Source organism: Micropterus dolomieu, linkage group LG15 (assembly GCF_021292245.1).
Source record: "Micropterus dolomieu isolate WLL.071019.BEF.003 ecotype Adirondacks linkage group LG15, ASM2129224v1, whole genome shotgun sequence".
Taxonomy (NCBI): domain Eukaryota; kingdom Metazoa; phylum Chordata; class Actinopteri; order Centrarchiformes; family Centrarchidae; genus Micropterus; species Micropterus dolomieu.
This window is the reverse complement of record NC_060164.1, coordinates 10893867-10911671: the sequence shown is the minus strand read 5'-3', so window position 1 is coordinate 10911671 and position 17805 is coordinate 10893867. Positions and strand designations below refer to the sequence as shown.

Sequence of the window (17805 nt, the reverse complement as noted above, 5' to 3'; positions counted from 1 at the left end):
TGCTATTCCAGGCTTTTACTGCAGCTTCTTTCAGTTTTTGTTTGTTTCAGGGTGTTTCTCCCTCCAGTCTCCTCTTAAGGAGGTGAAATGCATGCTCTATTGGGTTAAGGTCAGGTGATTGGCTTGGCCAGTCTAAAACCTTGTTTTTTTGGCAGTGTGCTTTGGGTCATTGTCCTGCTGCATGATATATATATATATATATAATACTTCTCCGTAAATTGGCAGACAAAATGTTTCTGTCCACTTCTGAATTGATTCCGCTGCTACCATCATCAGTTACATCATCAATAAATATTAATGAGCCTGTTCCAGAAGCAGCCATGCACGCCCAAGCCATGACGTTACCTCCACCATGCTTCACAGATGAGCTTGTGTGCTTCAGATCATAAGCAGTTCCTTTCTTTCTCCTCACTTTGGCCTTTCCATCACTTTGGTAGAGATTAATCTTGGTCTCATCAGTCCATAAGATTGTGTTGCAGAACTTTAGCGGTTCATCTCTATACTTCTTTGCAAGTTTCAGTCTGGCCTTGCGATTCTTCCTGCTGATGAGTGGTTTGCATCTTGTGGTGTGGCCTCTATATTTCTGCTCTCTGAGTCTTCTTCCAACAGTGGATTGTGATACCTTCACCCCAAGGAAAACAAAGGAATGTCTTTCCGTTCCAATACTTTTGGAGGGGGCTGTATGTCGTGCTGTGCAGAGCCGCAACTTCCATGTAAGGTGAAAAAGGAATATACTTAAGTAGAACTTTTTTTGGATGCACTTATTACATTTTAATTGTACTATACTAAGTGTATATTAAATGTTATTTTGGAACAACTTAAAGTATATTAAGTGTCATTTTAGAAATACTTAAAGTCAACTTTAAGATAATTGCAATATATTTTAATATACTTAGTTGTGTTAAAATGGACCTACTTTAAGTACCTTTACTGTAATTTAAATATACTTCTTTAAATTGAACTTAAAATACCCTTTTGTGCTATACTTGAAGAACAGTTTAAATATATTTTAAATGTATTCCCTGAACATTTTTATTAGCATTTCAGTGTATTAGTAATTTATTACTAGTATACTCCAAGAGCCACTATTAATATCTATGAAACCATAAATATTAAAAATACCTTGCAAAATGCCCTTTTTAATAAAAATCAGTTAAAAAAAACAACACACACACACATACAGACAACTAAAAAACTTTAATTTTATGTACATTACAACAATATATTCCTGTACATTAAAAAGTACAGCAGAATTTATCACATCTTGAGCAAAATAAAATAATCAAATAAAATAAAATCAGTAAAATGATGACATATGAGCAGTATTACATAGAAAATACACTATACACACCCCATTATTAATGTTACCCATGGGTGTCCTTCATGCAGTTTGGACACTGGGCATGGCTCAGATGACCTCAGGACAAGCCATCCGACTTCTGACGCCATATGCATCACCCTGCCCAGATTCAAACACAGGTCTACAGGATACCAAACATACAACTTTCACAGCAGTGCCAAAGAGCCAGTCTCGGGGTGGTGATGGCGCATAGATAAGATGCTTGCCTTTGGTGTGGGAGACCTGGGTTCAATTCCCACTGTGAAACATCCACCATGTGTCCCTGAGCAAGACACTTAACCCCTAGTTGCTCCAGAGGCGTGCGACCTCTGACATGTATAGCAATTATAAGTCGCTTTGGTTAAAAGTGTTAGCTAAATGTTTTTTACTGTGTAGTCAGCCATTGCAGGACACAAAAACATTATAATTATATTATAAAACAATTCTCACATACCCGTGTAACGTTACACTTTAACATTGCTGTTATAACTGAGTTATTAGTTAGTCACTGTAATGGTTAACGTTACCCACTCCATGGTTGCAGTGAAGAGAAATCTCTAAAAAAAAACAGTGTACCCTTAGAATGAATTTATACAAAAATGACAACTGTGGTGATGTCTTTACAGACTAATACATGGGCAGGAATGATGATTACAGTGAGCAATAACTTCCTGTAAACATGGACATGTGAGTATTAAGGTAGACTATAAAAATGTGAACCTATTCTTTAGCACACAGACAGCAACATATTAATTGCATTTATTACTCTGATAAAGACCTCACTGGTCATTTTAACAGTGCAAAAGCAGAATTGAGGGCTCATACACACACATGCACAGGCCTGCCTTGTTAAAATCTCATGCATCAAATTCCAGCAACAGGGTTAACGTTAGATTTTACATTACCGAAATTTTTTAAACAGTAAAAACTGCCTTGCAACACTATTTATAAGGCAGATGAAAGTTGCTGTCTCGATTATGAAGCTATTAAAATGCTAACTAATATTCGCTAACAAATATATTAATCCACGTGCTAGCATTAGCTAATGCACACCAGAGCTATCCACCAAGGAAAATATTTCCAAACCCAGAGTGAGCTCAACTTTAGTTAACTTACACAATTGTGTTGTCTTGCTAACCATAATAACGTTAAACTTACCAAGAAAGATTTTTGCGGCAGTATCTGCGTCTGTCCTCTCCTGCTTGTACTTGCCAGGAACGCCTCTTTAGCTCTTTTCACATTTAACTTCTCCAGGGAGCTGACCGGATATTCTTCTCTTCTGTGTTCTTTTCTTATTATGTCTGTGGTGTCCACTTTCGCCAAGTCCGAGTCGGTAAAGCAAAACGAAGGAAACCTGAGAAACAAAATGACTTCCAAAAATAGCTTCCCTCTCACAGACAGTTAACACGTTAACTTTCGTGAAGCGGACTTTCACGCTGTGTGATTGGGGCGACGATTTGAAAACCTTGATTCTGATTGGTCCAACTAAATGCACTGTGCTAGTGGGCTGGGCAGGAGGGCACACTTTGCCCCTGTGTACACGTGTTGTTTACAAACAGAAATATAGTATAACTACATTATGATTTAAAGTATGCTTATTACTATATGTTGTTGTTTGTTAAGTTAACAACATGTGCTGCTTCCTTCTAGGCCAGGTTACGAAAGAGAACTCTGATCTCAACTAACTATTTACCTGATTAAAAAAAATATAAGAAATAATATGCTTTTGAAAAATATATTTTAATGTTAAAAAAACAATATGTTTTAAAAATCATACTTCAGGAAATCAGGCCAAAACATGTGGCAATTACATAACTAATTACAATATTTTGCACTACCCTACACAATGAAGCATGTTTGGCATAAATATATTTGTAACCCACTAAATGTGTAATTGTTTAACAATGTACTTCCACAAAGTACACCTAAATAGGTTTTACTAAGAGTTAAATAAATATATTTTTAATAAGTAGACTAAAATGTTGTGAAAAATATGTTTTTATTTAATCATATTTATTAAAAGTTTAATTAAGTATATATTTATTACCAATGTATTCAAAGTATACTTTTGAGAAGTATGTTAAAGCTCAGGAGAATATATCTTTAATATACTTTTAGTAAGGAGTATGAATGTACTATAAGCATACTATGTGAATTTCTAGTACATTTTCAATGCCTTTAAGCGCACTTCTTTTTGACCTGGGAGGACCTACGGTGTATGTAGATAGAAACGGCTCATTCTAAGGTAATAAAAACATAACACTTCATTATGTTGGGTCTTTATACACCACTGAAAACATAGTCTTTATATTGTATATTTCTTTCAGTATATCCTCCTAAATATTACATACTGGACCTTTAAGTTTTAAGGAGGACCTAACAAAATAGCTGTACACAAACACAATACACATTTATTTTATCCCCCTGCTGACTTCAAGATTAAAACTAAAATGCTTGTGTGTTACCACATCTGTCAAATGCAGACCTTCGATATGAGATCCCTTCCCGGACAGTTTCCATGGGCAGCAGACAAATCACCTACATGTGTTCATTTTCATTCTTTTATTCATGCAGATGTCACATATACATTACCACACATTGCTGCTGTTTGTGGTGAGAATGCATAATGGACCAACCACAGGAGAGTTTGAAGTCATGCGGTTGTTCGCAGACATTTTCTTACCAGTCTAAAGAAATAGATCCACCTGAGCACATTTGAACCAAACCAAACAGGTTAAGTGAATAAGGCCTTAAACTATAAGGAACTACTTTATAGATTTATGGTGGTCAAAGGGTATGCATCTGGTCTCACAAGAGCCCATTGTGTGTCTGTTATGGTACGCCTGTGAAAGATTTATTTTTCAGCACAAAAATGCAGTCCTCCTTTACTTGTTTTTTTTCTGAGTGTTAAATAATAGTCTACTCCAACATTTGATTTCTCACCTTCTCACCAGTGAGATGTGAAGATCAATATAAATTTCATCTCTGTGCATTCAGTAGAGAGACTGGACTGGGATGTGTTTAGCCTGCACAGCAAAAAGACTGGAAGATAGGCCAAATGTTTTGCAAACTACAAAGGTCAAAAAAGTCATCGTTGCTTTGGTCAAATATGTGCAGTGTCTTAAAACTGTTTGGCCTTTAGAGGCTGAAGGTATGGCGTTAAAATAATTTGCTTACTTTAGGAATGAGAAATCTCAGATTTCGAGAGAATTATATCCGTTGGTGTAGTTCATATATATATATCTATATATATAGATATATATATAGTAAATATTTTATTATATATTTTCATGTGACAACGCTGAAGAAATGACACTTTGCTACAATGTAAAGCTTGTATAACAGTGTAAATTTGCTGTCCCCTCAAAATAACACATCACACAGCCATTAATATCTAAACCACTGGCAACAAAAGTGAGGACACCCTTGATAGAAAATGTCCAAATTGGGCCCAAAGTGTCAATTTTTTGTGTGACCACCATTATTTTCCTGCACTGCCTTAACCCTCTTGAGCATGGAGTTCACCAGAGCTTCACAGGTTGCCACTGGAGTCCTCTTCCATTTCTCCATGACGACATCATTGAGCTGGTGGATGTTAGAGACCCTGAGCACCTCCACCTTCCATTTGAGGATGCCCCACAGATGCTCAATAGGGTTAAGGTCTGGAGACATCTTTAGAAGAGGCTTTCTTCTCGGACGACAGCCATGCAGACCAATTTGATGCAGTGTGCGGTGTATGGTCTGAGCACTTACAGATGCTGTGTATATCAATATATATCAATTTCATTATACAACCTGTTATATTGTGACAATAAATGTACCTCCCTATATATTCATCCATCCATCCATCATCAACCGTTTATCCTGCGTACAGGGTTGGAGCCCATCCCAGCTGACATTGGGCGAAAGGCGGTGTACACCCTTGACAAGTTGCCAATCCATCACAGGGCCACACATAGACTAACAACCAGTCACACTCACACTCACACCTAAGGACAGTTTAGGGTCACCAATCAACCTAGGCCACATGTCTTTGGACGGTGGGAGGAAGCCGAAGAGAATCCACGCAGACGGGGAGAACATGCAAACTCCACACAGCTCATTTTCAGGTTCATAATCTTATTTATGGTTGTATCAGAACAGGTTTACATGGTTTAATTTTCAAAAAACACCATATTTTTTGTTATCCCTGTGACGTCACAGGGATGAAAGGCTGGACTACAAACATGCTGTTTTCAAGAAGTTCAGAGTTTTCGGTGGGAGATGGGAACTCCCTTTGGGGTGGACTTTGGGCTTTTTCACTTTGCAAACCTATTACATGCACAAAAAAGGTATATAACTCAATAAAGGAGAGGGGAAAAGCCAAAAAGCATAATACCAGCTCTTTAAAGAAGAGAAGGAGCCACAACAGAAGAAAAGGCAAGAAAAAAACAATAGCTGATCCTGTAACTAAGGGCACTTTCCCTACCTAAACTTATTTTGTTAATGAGTAACTTAAGAAAATGAATTGTTATAAGAGTTTTAAACTTTTGACTCTGGTTTCTTTGGAAAGTGAGAGATTACTAATGTATGAAAAAGCTGCCTTATCTTATCCTGGTATGAACCCAGAAAGCTTAGACCCCTATTAATCGTGAATGCACTATCTCTCTGTTCTCCTCAATCTGTCATTTTGTGACACAAGCAACTCTGTAACCTTTGTTTTTCCTTTTTAAAAAAAATCTTGAGTCCTGCAGTATCTAACTCTTCCAAAAGACAAAGCACTGTTTGTTTGCAGTTATGACTTTTGGGTTTTTCCTCGTAAATTTGATGGAACTCTATAGTTAGACAATTTATTTCTGCATTGAGAAACTCATAATACATGCAGTTCCAGAGGTCCTAAAATTTTCATTCTCCAGTCTTATCATGCATTTCCTACATGTTTGCTAATTTATTTACAGTGTTTTTACTATTTCTACTGTGTGCCTGCACACCTCCTGTGGGGTGAAAAAAAAACACATCTGGTTTCCACCTGGCCACCAAAGCATAAGCATAATGGCACTGATCACTTGAGGTTAGATAATAAAATTTATTACAGTGATGTAACTGTATTGCACTTGTAAATTTCAAGATTCTTAATGTTAGAAATCACAGAATCAGTCAACTGCAAGCTAGCAGCGACCACCAACAAGCTAATACTGTGGCCAATTAAATTTTCAATGATGGCATGATTAGTTCATATACGTGAACTCTGTGAACGAATAAGTGTCACTGCAACTAATTCGAGACAAAGAGAAGGTATGTGCTCTGTTGAGAATTAAATATATTGAACAGTGAGTAGAAACAACTAAAAATGGTACCTGTTCAATTATCTGTTCCCAACATCAGTGAGCCCCATTAATATTCATAAAAAATATGTCTAAATTAAAAACCTATGTTTCTTATCTTGACTCTTTTGGCATACAGAAAAACAGTTCCAGAAGAGGATAAGATAAGATTTTTACTTTAATGGAAAACAGTTTTTATATTTCCAGCTGAAATGTACCTGACAACCATGCAATCTTCTCTCTGCGCTTGCTTTTTTAGAAATGTGTGAGGTTGCTGGTCACATGAAACACACAAGGCAGCTTTTCACCACTGAATCGAAAGACTGATTGCAGCACAATTGCACCAGACATGGGTCTACAGGTGCTGGCTCAGGGCCTGCCTTGTGTGGATGAAACATGCATCAAGCATGCCTAGTTGTATTTGGATAAAACTTGATACATTTACAATGTATACATGCAATCAACGTCAAATGGCTTAATATACACTGTGAACAGATAAGTGTATAACAAAATAATTAATTTTGCGACTACTGATAAAAGTGAATGTTTGACTGGTTCTCACAACAGAAATTAAATGCAGACTGCAATAGCCAAGCGTATAGTATTTAGGGTTATGGGAAAGTAAGGTGGGGTGTCAGTGAATGGAAATAACCTGGACATACCCATCACAGAGCTAACACATAAAATACGGGCAAACAACTGCAGTATACTGTCTGTATTATTCTGTGAGAAGAGCAAGCAGTATAGTGTAAGTAATAATACGTTAGATGTTTTATCACCTGGTACTACCAGAAATAAATACACTGCTGCCAATTTTAAAACATCAACATTTGCTGAGGCCTCACTCATCAATAGAAAGACTTTATTAAGTGGTATTTTGCTTCTTCTTCACATTCATGACACATCATTTGAAAATATGTCTCAACATGCACAGTAGTGACCTTTCCTATACTATGCAGAGCTAATGATAGGAGTGTATACTGACAGTATATGAGGACCTTTTCTTTCACCTTTGTGTTTCCTGGCACTGAGCAGCTATTTCATTCTTCAAGTACATCAACAAGATGTCCTTGAGCATCTTGTTGATGTACTGTACTGAACTCTCTTTGCTTATTATCATGCCCAGCTTTTACACGCTGGCCTTTGGGTTACTATGGCAATATTCAAGTCATCAGCCCACATCCTGAATTTTTAGCCTCAGTCTGTTAATTTTTCTAACCTTAAAATAGTTGCTGGGAAAATGCAGACTATATACTGTATGCAACTCACAGTCAATTTTTTGCTATTTACAATGTTTGAGGACATCCATGAGTAGAACTCTTCTGCTAAAAGTTCTGGATAGCCTAAATGCAACAGTCTTCAGTGTGAAAAGAAATATGCAAACATCCATTTTCATAGAAAAAAAACAAACACTGGCCAAACCATAAACAAATAAAAACCTGAAAATGCACATTATTTTATACTTATTTTCTTTTATGAGACATCACAAATTAATGCACGTCCTCTTCAGACAGGCTATGCTCCGTATTTGTATATCGCCTTTCTAGTCTTTACGACCACTCAAAGCGCTTTTACATTACATCTGCGTTCACCAATCGCTCAAACAGAAACAGAACGTTCACACACATTCATTCACTGGTGGAACCTCGACCTCCGATTAACGGGCAACCCGCTCTACCTCTTGAGCCACAGTCGCCCCTATGCTGTATGTATATAGACTTCACATTATGTGCTATAAGGATATTTCTTTTATTATTCACACATACAATATTAACCTCCTTGGATATGCTGGAGAAGGTAATAAATAGGCTGTACAATGTACCATATATGCCATAAAAAACAAAGCACTACTTAAGAAAAGGGCATTAAACACACCTTGAGTATTTAATCATTCAGCTGGATCTCATAATAGCCTAAACCCTCAACTGAGAACCCCTGCTTGGCTTTTTTCATTTTCTTTCTGTTGGTATGTGGGCCTGGTCGGTTGCAGTAATTCAACAGAATCGATTTGTAACATAATATATTGTAAAAGAAGTGGTTGTCCTTTGCTGTAAAGACACTAGCCCATGCTTCTAGTGTAGGCTACCTAAACCCTATCTGACCGCTTCCCTGTGTTTTGGTGTCTTTAGTGCGATCAATTAATCAGGCACAGCAGTTTTACAACCCTTATCTCCAAAGTTGCCTATGCCATAAATGTCCGTGGATGGATGCGTATGGAGGCAGAGGCGCTGTCCAAGGCACTGCATCCAGCCCCTCCCAGCTAGACATCACTGAGAGACACGTGATACGCTCAGTCTGTGGCTCCTGACAGTCGCTGGATAAGCTCAACAGGGAGACCAGATTGCACCTTCTCTTCCACAAGGATAACTGGATTTTGGCCCCACGCTCCACACCGAGTCCATCCGGGGGTATCATTTTCTCTTTAGTTGTGTTTTTTTCCTTAATCGGGAAAGAAACTTGAAGCACGTAATATTTAAGGTAATGTTTTTACCATTACAGCATACAAGGTTTTTAGTGGAGTTAGAGTGAAAGTGGACGTGTATCTCTCTCTCTCTCTCTCTCTCTCTCTCTCTCTCTCTCGCTGATGCTGTGATTCACTTGAAAGCGGATCTTGATGTGGAGGTTTTGCCAGAGTGGATTTGAGGTACAGGCTCTCAAACAGACCGAAAATATGGAACGGTCGTGGTTTAAAGAAGCCCAGTCCGCGGTGCTTTGCAAGAAATCGTATTTTTCTCTTGTGCCAACTATTTAGGGTCCCGTAGAAGTGAAGGTGCACGCGCAAAGGTAATAATAACGGCACGTCTTCTTTTAGAGGGATTTCACAGTTGTGAGCGAATACAAAAAATGCCGCAGATGTCGGCATAAAAAACTATGTAATCATAGTGTGCGTCCTTTAGAGGTGTCATCCAGGGAAAGATGTTAAAGTAGGCTATGAGGCATATTATTGATGAGATGATGTCCGCTTTTGGCAAAATGTAGCCTATGAAACGCTAAATTCCAATGAGGTTTATCTCACATTTTAGTTAAAGCACGACGATCATTTAAATACGTCACTGGTATTCATCACTTCTGCTGTTTATAGAGAAGATGATTTTTTAAAGTGCGGTACCTAAGTAAATCTACAACCAGTGCAGCGGGTACATTTTTTCTCCTTTGAAATGCAAACTAATTGCGGCGATTTTTCAAAGCAGCTGGCAGTCTTTTTATTTCAATATTTTACTCGGTTGGCGTTTTGAAGGAAAAAGGCAGAATCCGCCTGTTACAGTCCGAGTGGAAAAAAAATAGTGACGTGTTAGGCTGGATATTAAGAGCACATTTTGGGAGTCTGAACGAGACCTAGTGACAGCCCGACTGGTTCATCTTACACAAACCAACCATTGTGAAACAAATGACGCACTTTTTCCTCATGTTAGGTCTTCAAGAGAGGGCAGGCCAGTGAATAGCCTACTACAGTATATCGGAATGTTTCTGATAATGGTCATTCACGGTTGCAGAACTTGTAAAGAGTGTAAGACAAAGTCATATGCCTAAAATATGAGGATTGTAAATTCCTTTTCTTCTTCTTCTTCTTCTTTTTTTTTTTACTTTGGTGTGACTGAGACTGTCTTTAGGAATTGTTTGTAAACGTGCGAATATAACGATGCAGGCTGTAAGCTACACCATTATTTATACTGATGTTTTTTTCCCTTGCAGCTATTGCATGAATATGTGAGCGTTTTTTTTAATCTTCGAAGGACTACACGTTAAAAGATGTTTCCGACAGAGCAGACCTATTTGGCCACTCAGATGAAGTAATGCGTGCATTCAGTGATGTTGCTGTATGCTTCCTGGAAAGCCCCGGTGATATTAATCTAATACGGCTTGTGTTTGTTGTAACAAAGGCCTCCCTGGATATAAGTGCCCGATTGGCTGCGCTTCTGCCTTAATCATAGTATTAACTCCGACTTTTGATTAAGGCTTTGGCCAAAGTGGATTTGGAAATGGATCTGGTGAAAACGCTGATGCTGTATTAAATTTGCTTTTCTTTTGCAGAGAGCTTTGGGACCGAGGACTGCCTTGACAGACAGACGGCTTCTATTGCTGAGCTTATCAGCCAGCGTTGCTCCATATGGCATTTTTTCTCATTGCTACAGAGGATGCAGGGTGAAAAGCCCCAAGCAAGGCTCCCAGTTACCCGCCAAAGAATGTTGGCATGAACATGAAGATTAAAGCTGCTATTTCAACTCAAGTGAAACTGTGCACACTCTAACTGGCACCAGAAGGGACGGTTCCATAATTACATAAATTATACTGAGTGTGCCCAATGGATATTTGAATCCCTGTCACTTTGCTCTAAATAGCCATGGCAGTGAGGACCTTTAAACAGTTCAAACTATTTTGGCTTGAGCAGTGAGAGGTTTGGCCAGTGGCCTGGACAGTGCGAGGTAATGGTTTTTGCTCCAGGAAATAAGTGTTGGCCTAGCTTAATGCTATGCAAATATATTACAACCTTTCATCTTTTGTCTTACAATGCAGCAGTTCACTCTTGTATATCTATGTAGACAGTCAGTTATATGCCAGTCTACTCTCTCACAGTCAACTCAACATATTCCTTGCTTAAGCAAAGGCTCTTATAAATAAAGTCAGCCCAATAAGTCCCTATCCACCTCCAAAGAATTTGTGATCACACGATGGTTTTACAAAAGCCATATGGTGCCCATATCTTATGGGTTGGGCTGCTCATTTGTTGCTTTGTAGAAATAGGCAATTGTCTGGAATTTACAGGTGCTGAGGGTCAATGGGCTAGATTTCCAGTGTGGAATGCATGTTGCGAAAGTGAAATGAGCTTTAACATGAAAACAAAGAGTTCCCACGGGCTGCTAGTTTACTTTGATGATGAGGGATTTTGTGACTTTTTAGAACTTCTCATACTGAATGGTAAACTCAGCCTTCGTTTCTCGATCTTCTGTGCCGAGCCTGCAACCGTCGTGTCTGACACAGCAGTCAATGACAGCCAATGGCACGCAGTCACGATAAGGAGAAACTTTAAGAACACAACCCTAATGGTGGACCGTGAGACGAAATGGGTGGAGGTGAAGTCAAAAAGACGGGATATGACTGTTTTCAGCCATTTGTTTGTTGGTGGAATACCACCGGAGTTACGATCTGTGGCGTTACGACTGACATCAGCTGCGGTCAAGGATCAGCTGCCTTTCAATGGATGGATAACAGACATAAAGGTCAACAACACTGAGTCTCTAATGGTCAACAGCGAAGGGGTCTTGAAGGACCTCTGCGGTACAGCCAACATGTGCTTAAATGGAGGAGTCTGCAGTTTGATTAACGGTGAACCAACATGTGACTGTACTCAGACGGGGTTCCAAGGAAAGGATTGCAGTGAAGGTAAGACTTCTGGATTCAGTATAGACCATACAGTCAGGACAACAAGTCCTTCGTAGCCTGTACTACATTCAGCCACAACATGGACTGATTTAAACAAATTCAAGTAAATAACATCAGTCCTCAAGTAATGCATTCTCCTCCTCTATTTGGGAAAAGCTATATGTTAGTCTAAGCCTCATGATGTGGGCCATTGATCTGCAATACAGTTGTTTGTAATGAACGAATCTCCTACAAGACCTCATTAGCAAAACATGCAGGTGTTCTCCATCCCCAAAGGTGTCTTCCATTCTTATCAAACAGGACCATGGGGATTGGTTGACCTATGAAACATCATCTCCGATGGCTTACCTCAAAAGCAAGAGCAGGAGTAAACATCGTCAAGTCAGATGGAGTAAACATGAATGAGGTCATTGACTTCATACAATACAAAAAATGCCCAATAGATTTGTGTAGTTGGCAACAGAAGAAAACCCAAAAATGAACTGGGTGAGGTTTTTGAATCAGTTGCCAGTTGATAACGTTGATAACATTAAGCTTGCCATTAAGCACACACAATTATGATCTATCATTATCATTTCAATTGCTATAAATTAATCAAACTGTAGCAGGACTGAGCCACGACTTCCCTCAAAACCATGGTCCTAATTTGTTAAATAATTCGAACAGATAAAAAAGCAGTGTAAAAATGTCTCAGCTGTGCAATGCGGGAGAAGAAAAGAGCGAGAGAGAGAGCTAATCAATACACAAAGAGAACATGGGGTTCTTTGAGGTTTTAAGTCATGGCCGAATATTGTAATGATAATGTCAGAGTCTCTTTTAGTTCTCATCCTTGGTATTGTTTGTGATCAGAATGTATCAGTTTTCAGGGTATTCAGAACACAGCTTCCCACAGGCTGGCAGTTTACCGCTGGGGTGGGGATGAGCAGGTTTGTTGATCAGGACGAGTGTTGATGGGGGAGGGGTGTGCCTGTGTGTATTTATTATTTGAGTTTGTTCAAATACTGATGGACTTAGAGGCTCATTTTAACATATAGGCTGACATACATAGGCCATATATTTACATTTCATGTGCTCATTTATATTTATTCAAGCACATGCATCTTTTATTAACAATAAGCTCATTAGGACAGAGTTGTACGACGGCAGCATAGGATATTCCTATCTGAGTGCCAGTAGTCATTAAGGCAAATATGAAATGCCACTAATTACAGTAAAATGTCCTCTACATACTGTGCAGGCTATGTTCAGTTTTGTTGATGGTGTTAACACAACAGGAGGGAGCACAGGGTCTTTTACCAACCTCATGCACTGACAGAATGAATGATGCTACTGTACTTCACTAACAGGCGTTCAGTGTTGGGCAGCATTAAGTATTTGTTTATTTAAACGATTGCACATCAGTGAGAAATAGCAGGCTGTATTGCCAAAGCGCCTTGAATAAATCTAGATCAAAAATTAACTGTGGGAGTAAATATACTTGGACATGCCACCCAAATGGTATTCTTGTTCTCTTTCTTGCTCTTTTCAAGTGCAGACTCTCTGCAGTCAACAACCACAAGTTGTTTTCTGTCATATTGCCATTTATGCACAAATTGGCTATGTTCCATATTGGATTTTTACATAAAAAAGTACATAAAAAGTTTGTCTGTTAAAAGTTGATTTGACAAAATCTATCTAACAAACCTCTCTTTACACTGGGCACTGATTTTATAATACTTAACAACCTGTAAGTGGGTTCCCTGTGAGAGGTTACTTTGCATTTGGTATTTGAAGAAGAGATGATATATTACATTTGTTGATTGCACTTGCTATTTTTCCTGCCACTAGATTTAAGAGTTCATTAGAATGTAGAAGAGCACACTTGAATTTTTTTCTTTTCTCTGATGTGGAGAAAAGGTAGTGCTTCATCCAGTATGGAAGAGTGGAAATCCAAACCTCAGCCTCTTTAGAAGACTCTTATATTGTAAATCATATTGTACTCCCGCTAATTCTTTGGCAGCCATGCTGAAGCAATGGATTGCTATTGATTCTTAACACAGAATGCATAAGCAACAGGTTATTATCCAGATGATTATGTTTTATTGTTTTTTACAGAGGAGGTTGTGCATTAAAGCCATATATTTTGTTGAGAAAATTACATTTTTAATAAACATTCTGGAAATTAAGCATATAAGCAAATAAACGATGATGATCCAAGACGTTATAATGATCCAGCAAGACTGATAGAAACAGCAGGCAATATATACTAGGCTAACAAGCAGGGAGGGAACAAACAGGTAAGACAAATCAGGAGGACAGGATACAAGCTGTAAAAGAAACACAGACATCTAACTCTGATGACTACAAACTAGAACAGGAAACAGAACAAGATACAGAAACACGGAACAAACTGATAACTACCAAAGACCAAAATCAAAAGCAGAACTGAGCAATCACAAGAAAATCACCCAACACAGACTAAAATAACAGGCAGGTACAGACCATAATTAAATAGGTACACAAACTAAGACACAGATCTAAAACCAAATAAACAAATTAATAAACAAAACAAGCAGAGACATAATCCTAATAAACCAAACAAGGAACACAACAGACCAAGATGTTGATATGCAGATTAGGAAACTCTTGACCAAGGAAAGTCATTCAAAGTTAAATATTTTTAGCATTATGTTTATGGGTGGCTCTAAATTAAATAGTACTTTAAAAGATAGGATTTGCTCACATATGTCTGTGTGCTTGAGTGTCTCATTAATCAAGAAATTAAGAAAAAATAGGAAAAGATCATAATTTTCACACCAGGGTGGCTATTAATGTTAATAGTTTTATAGCCACGAAAGAACTAATTGGTTATGTTATTGCAGTGTTAAGATGAATGATGTAAAAGATATAGCCCCCTGTGCTGCATGATAGATGGGGAGTTGTTTAAAAAAGGTCCACGGAAAAAAAAGGAATATACCATGGTGATGAGATCCATTATGGTCATGAAGATGAAAGCTACTGTATAATAACAAACAAAATAATCCCTAAAAATATTGTCTAATCACTGTCCATGTAGTGTGTCTGTATGCACACATGGACTCATTGTGATTCCTAAACATGTTGGTGAACAACACATATGTTTGTGAATAAAGTAAGCGTGATTTTATCTATAAAAAAAACAACAACTATAAAGACAAAAAAGTGAAACCCAGAATATTACACCATTCACCCTAATTTCAACTGTGCTGCAGTGACAGTGACAAAGGAGACACTTCTTACACATTTAGGAGTTGTCCTGAATGGAGGTTCAAGATGGTGGGTGACTAAACACTCAGAAAGAGAACAGCATTTTAAACTTATCCTGAAGGTCTATATTTGTTCATCTGCTCTTTCCGGAATTACACGTCAAACAATGGAAGAGAAACTACAGGTTAGGTATTAGAGCCACAAGATTACACAACAGAAACATGAGATATCTGCTGCCGTCATCACATTCGGCCACAGTTTGGGACTGAAACCCCTCTCTCATTCATGCTCCTGCTTGATGGAATCATACAAATCATACAAGAAGACACTCACTTAGAGTTACATTGTTCTCTCACACCAACCACATCTATTTATGAGTAGAACAATGAGTTTAAAAGGTTTTTTCTGAGGTTTGGGAGTTGTGCAGTGCATTACATCATCAGCTTTTGTTTTACCATAGTTAACTAATTGGTCTGACATGTCTAGTAGTGATGGTTATAGTGGATCTTTTCAGATTAAAAGCAGTATTAGTTTTTGGCCAGCTTGGGGCAGAGTATCAACATGTTAACACAACACTGATAACTTTATTTATACAACCTTATCATACTTATCATAGTTATTAAGGTGAATTTGTAAGCAAACATTCGCCTAATTACACCTCCAGCAGGCACGAGGTAGCATTAGCATTAAGTTGGAGCTGTATTTACAAATATTCACTCTTCACTCTTCTTGTAGCTCTGGTTTGGTCTTCACCAACTTCTTAGCTGCTAAATGCTTCACTCTGTTCACCAGCTTGCTTCTAATGCTGTCAGCTGTTGGATGCTGGGCAGGTGGTTTATCAAAAAATTTTGATAGCTGCCCCCTGCAATGTTGATGAAAGCGATGTCACTGAACTAAGACATTAACGCTGCAGGCCTTAAAACCAAAACAACGACGTGAAAGATGCTATAAAGCCCTGAGCTGAATGGAACTGCAGAGTCCGGTGATAATTCTCTGTGGGTTTTTCACTACAAGCAGCCCCTCTGACATTACACATAGTCATTTGATCCATTGTTAATAGAAAAATATTGATCAATTCAGTTTTTGATCTAGCAAGATAGCTAGAGTGCAGAGGTATAAAACACACGGGGCTCCTGAAATTGCCAAAATATGCTTAGATGAATAAAGGATGGAGAGAGAACAGTTCAAATGCAAAATAGGGATGTTTGGCCTTGGTGTATCTATTCTGCTTGTGTGCCTGTAAAAAACAAAACAAAAATAAAAATACTGAACTGGTTTTCCTTGCCGTCCATATCTAAATCACAAAAAAGAACAACTGCTCTGAGTTAACAATAACATTTTTTGCCATATGCCATTTGTTTGAGGTAAACTACTAGTCCATGCTAAACGCTTTACATCAACTGTATTTTATGTTTTTGACAGCCATGTTTTTAGTTTCACTATATTTGACACCAGACCATATAAAACTCGGTAATACTACCTAGAATGAAGAAAGACTGGTAGCTCTTTATAGCTCATTTCAGCATGGCATTGCAAGACGTAGAGATTCAATTCCCACCTGAGCCATCCATGCTAAAATTGTATGAACTCATGGTACCTTAAGTCACTTTGGATGAAAGCAACCACCAAATTGTACCTTTGCCAGCTAATTCAGTAGCAAGTAGAGAGATTTTTTCCATCCCAAGGTAATGTGTTATTGCTTCTTGCTTTCTCGCCATCCTGAGCTGCATAGAGGAGGCAACCAACAACAACAACAACAACTATCGCAAATGTCTGTGCATGGAAACATTTCATAAGACTATTGGTGATTAAAGCGATTGTACTTTTTTTGTTTTGTAAATGGAGATAAACCAGTTAGAATCAGAATCTGTACTCTGGAAACCAAATTCTGTTGTAAAAAACTAGAAACATCGTAATGCAGATCTGTTGTATTACTTTGATCAAATGAAAGGATTACAGGATCTGCCACCAGACCTGTCAACTCTCCTGCCCCACCACAAGCTTGCACATTGCATGACCTCGTACACACACACACACACACACACACACACACACACACACACACACACAAGTAAATCCTTTTTATCGGTTAAAACAATTATTTAAATGCACTGTTCTATGGCCAGTAAGTTCCCAGAATCTGTCCTCTTGTTTCTCATTAGGGAAATAACATAGATGCATTGCATAGCTCCATATTTTATCCTGATAAAATGAAATGATGTTGTTTATTTCATCATACATTAGCTAAACATAAATCATTCCGGGTAAAAAACTAGGGCAGACTTCAACTAAGACTGTAAAGCATTTTATTTTTTATTTTGTGCATTATGGAATACAACTCACATTGACTGGATACTGTAAATAACTGCAGTTGCATTGCAGTTTAATGTTATTATTTTGGCTGAGAGCATAGCTTCTAGGTCCTTGTAAATATATAGTTAGAAATCCCTGAAACTAACGGCACTCATTGGAGGACAGACAGTAAGACAACATAAGCCACTCGAATAAGCTGCTAATGCATGATGATAAGGTACCAAGAATTACTGTAGTCGTAGC

The 17805-nt window shown here is 38.1% G+C and overlaps 1 protein-coding gene and 1 long non-coding RNA gene across 2 annotated transcripts in view; one reads left to right on the top strand and one right to left on the bottom strand.

Moving 5' to 3' along the window:
• Positions 1–1182: 1182 nt before the first annotated feature.
• On the bottom strand, positions 1183–2629 carry LOC123984444. Its single transcript, XR_006828445.1, has 2 exons — positions 2498–2629; positions 1183–1896 (listed from the first exon to the last, which is right to left on the bottom strand). It is a non-coding gene; the product is annotated as an uncharacterized LOC123984444 (long non-coding RNA).
• Positions 2630–8989: 6360 nt separating this feature from the next.
• Positions 8990–17805, top strand: part of LOC123983974 (neurexin-1a-like) — a 286657-nt gene continuing 277841 nt past the window's right edge. The window contains exons 1-2 of the mRNA XM_046070492.1: positions 8990–9120; positions 10675–12024. Of these exons, the coding sequence (XP_045926448.1) occupies positions 11313–12024 (712 nt within the window). The 5' untranslated portion in view covers positions 8990–9120; positions 10675–11312. The remainder of the gene's footprint in view (positions 9121–10674; positions 12025–17805) is intronic.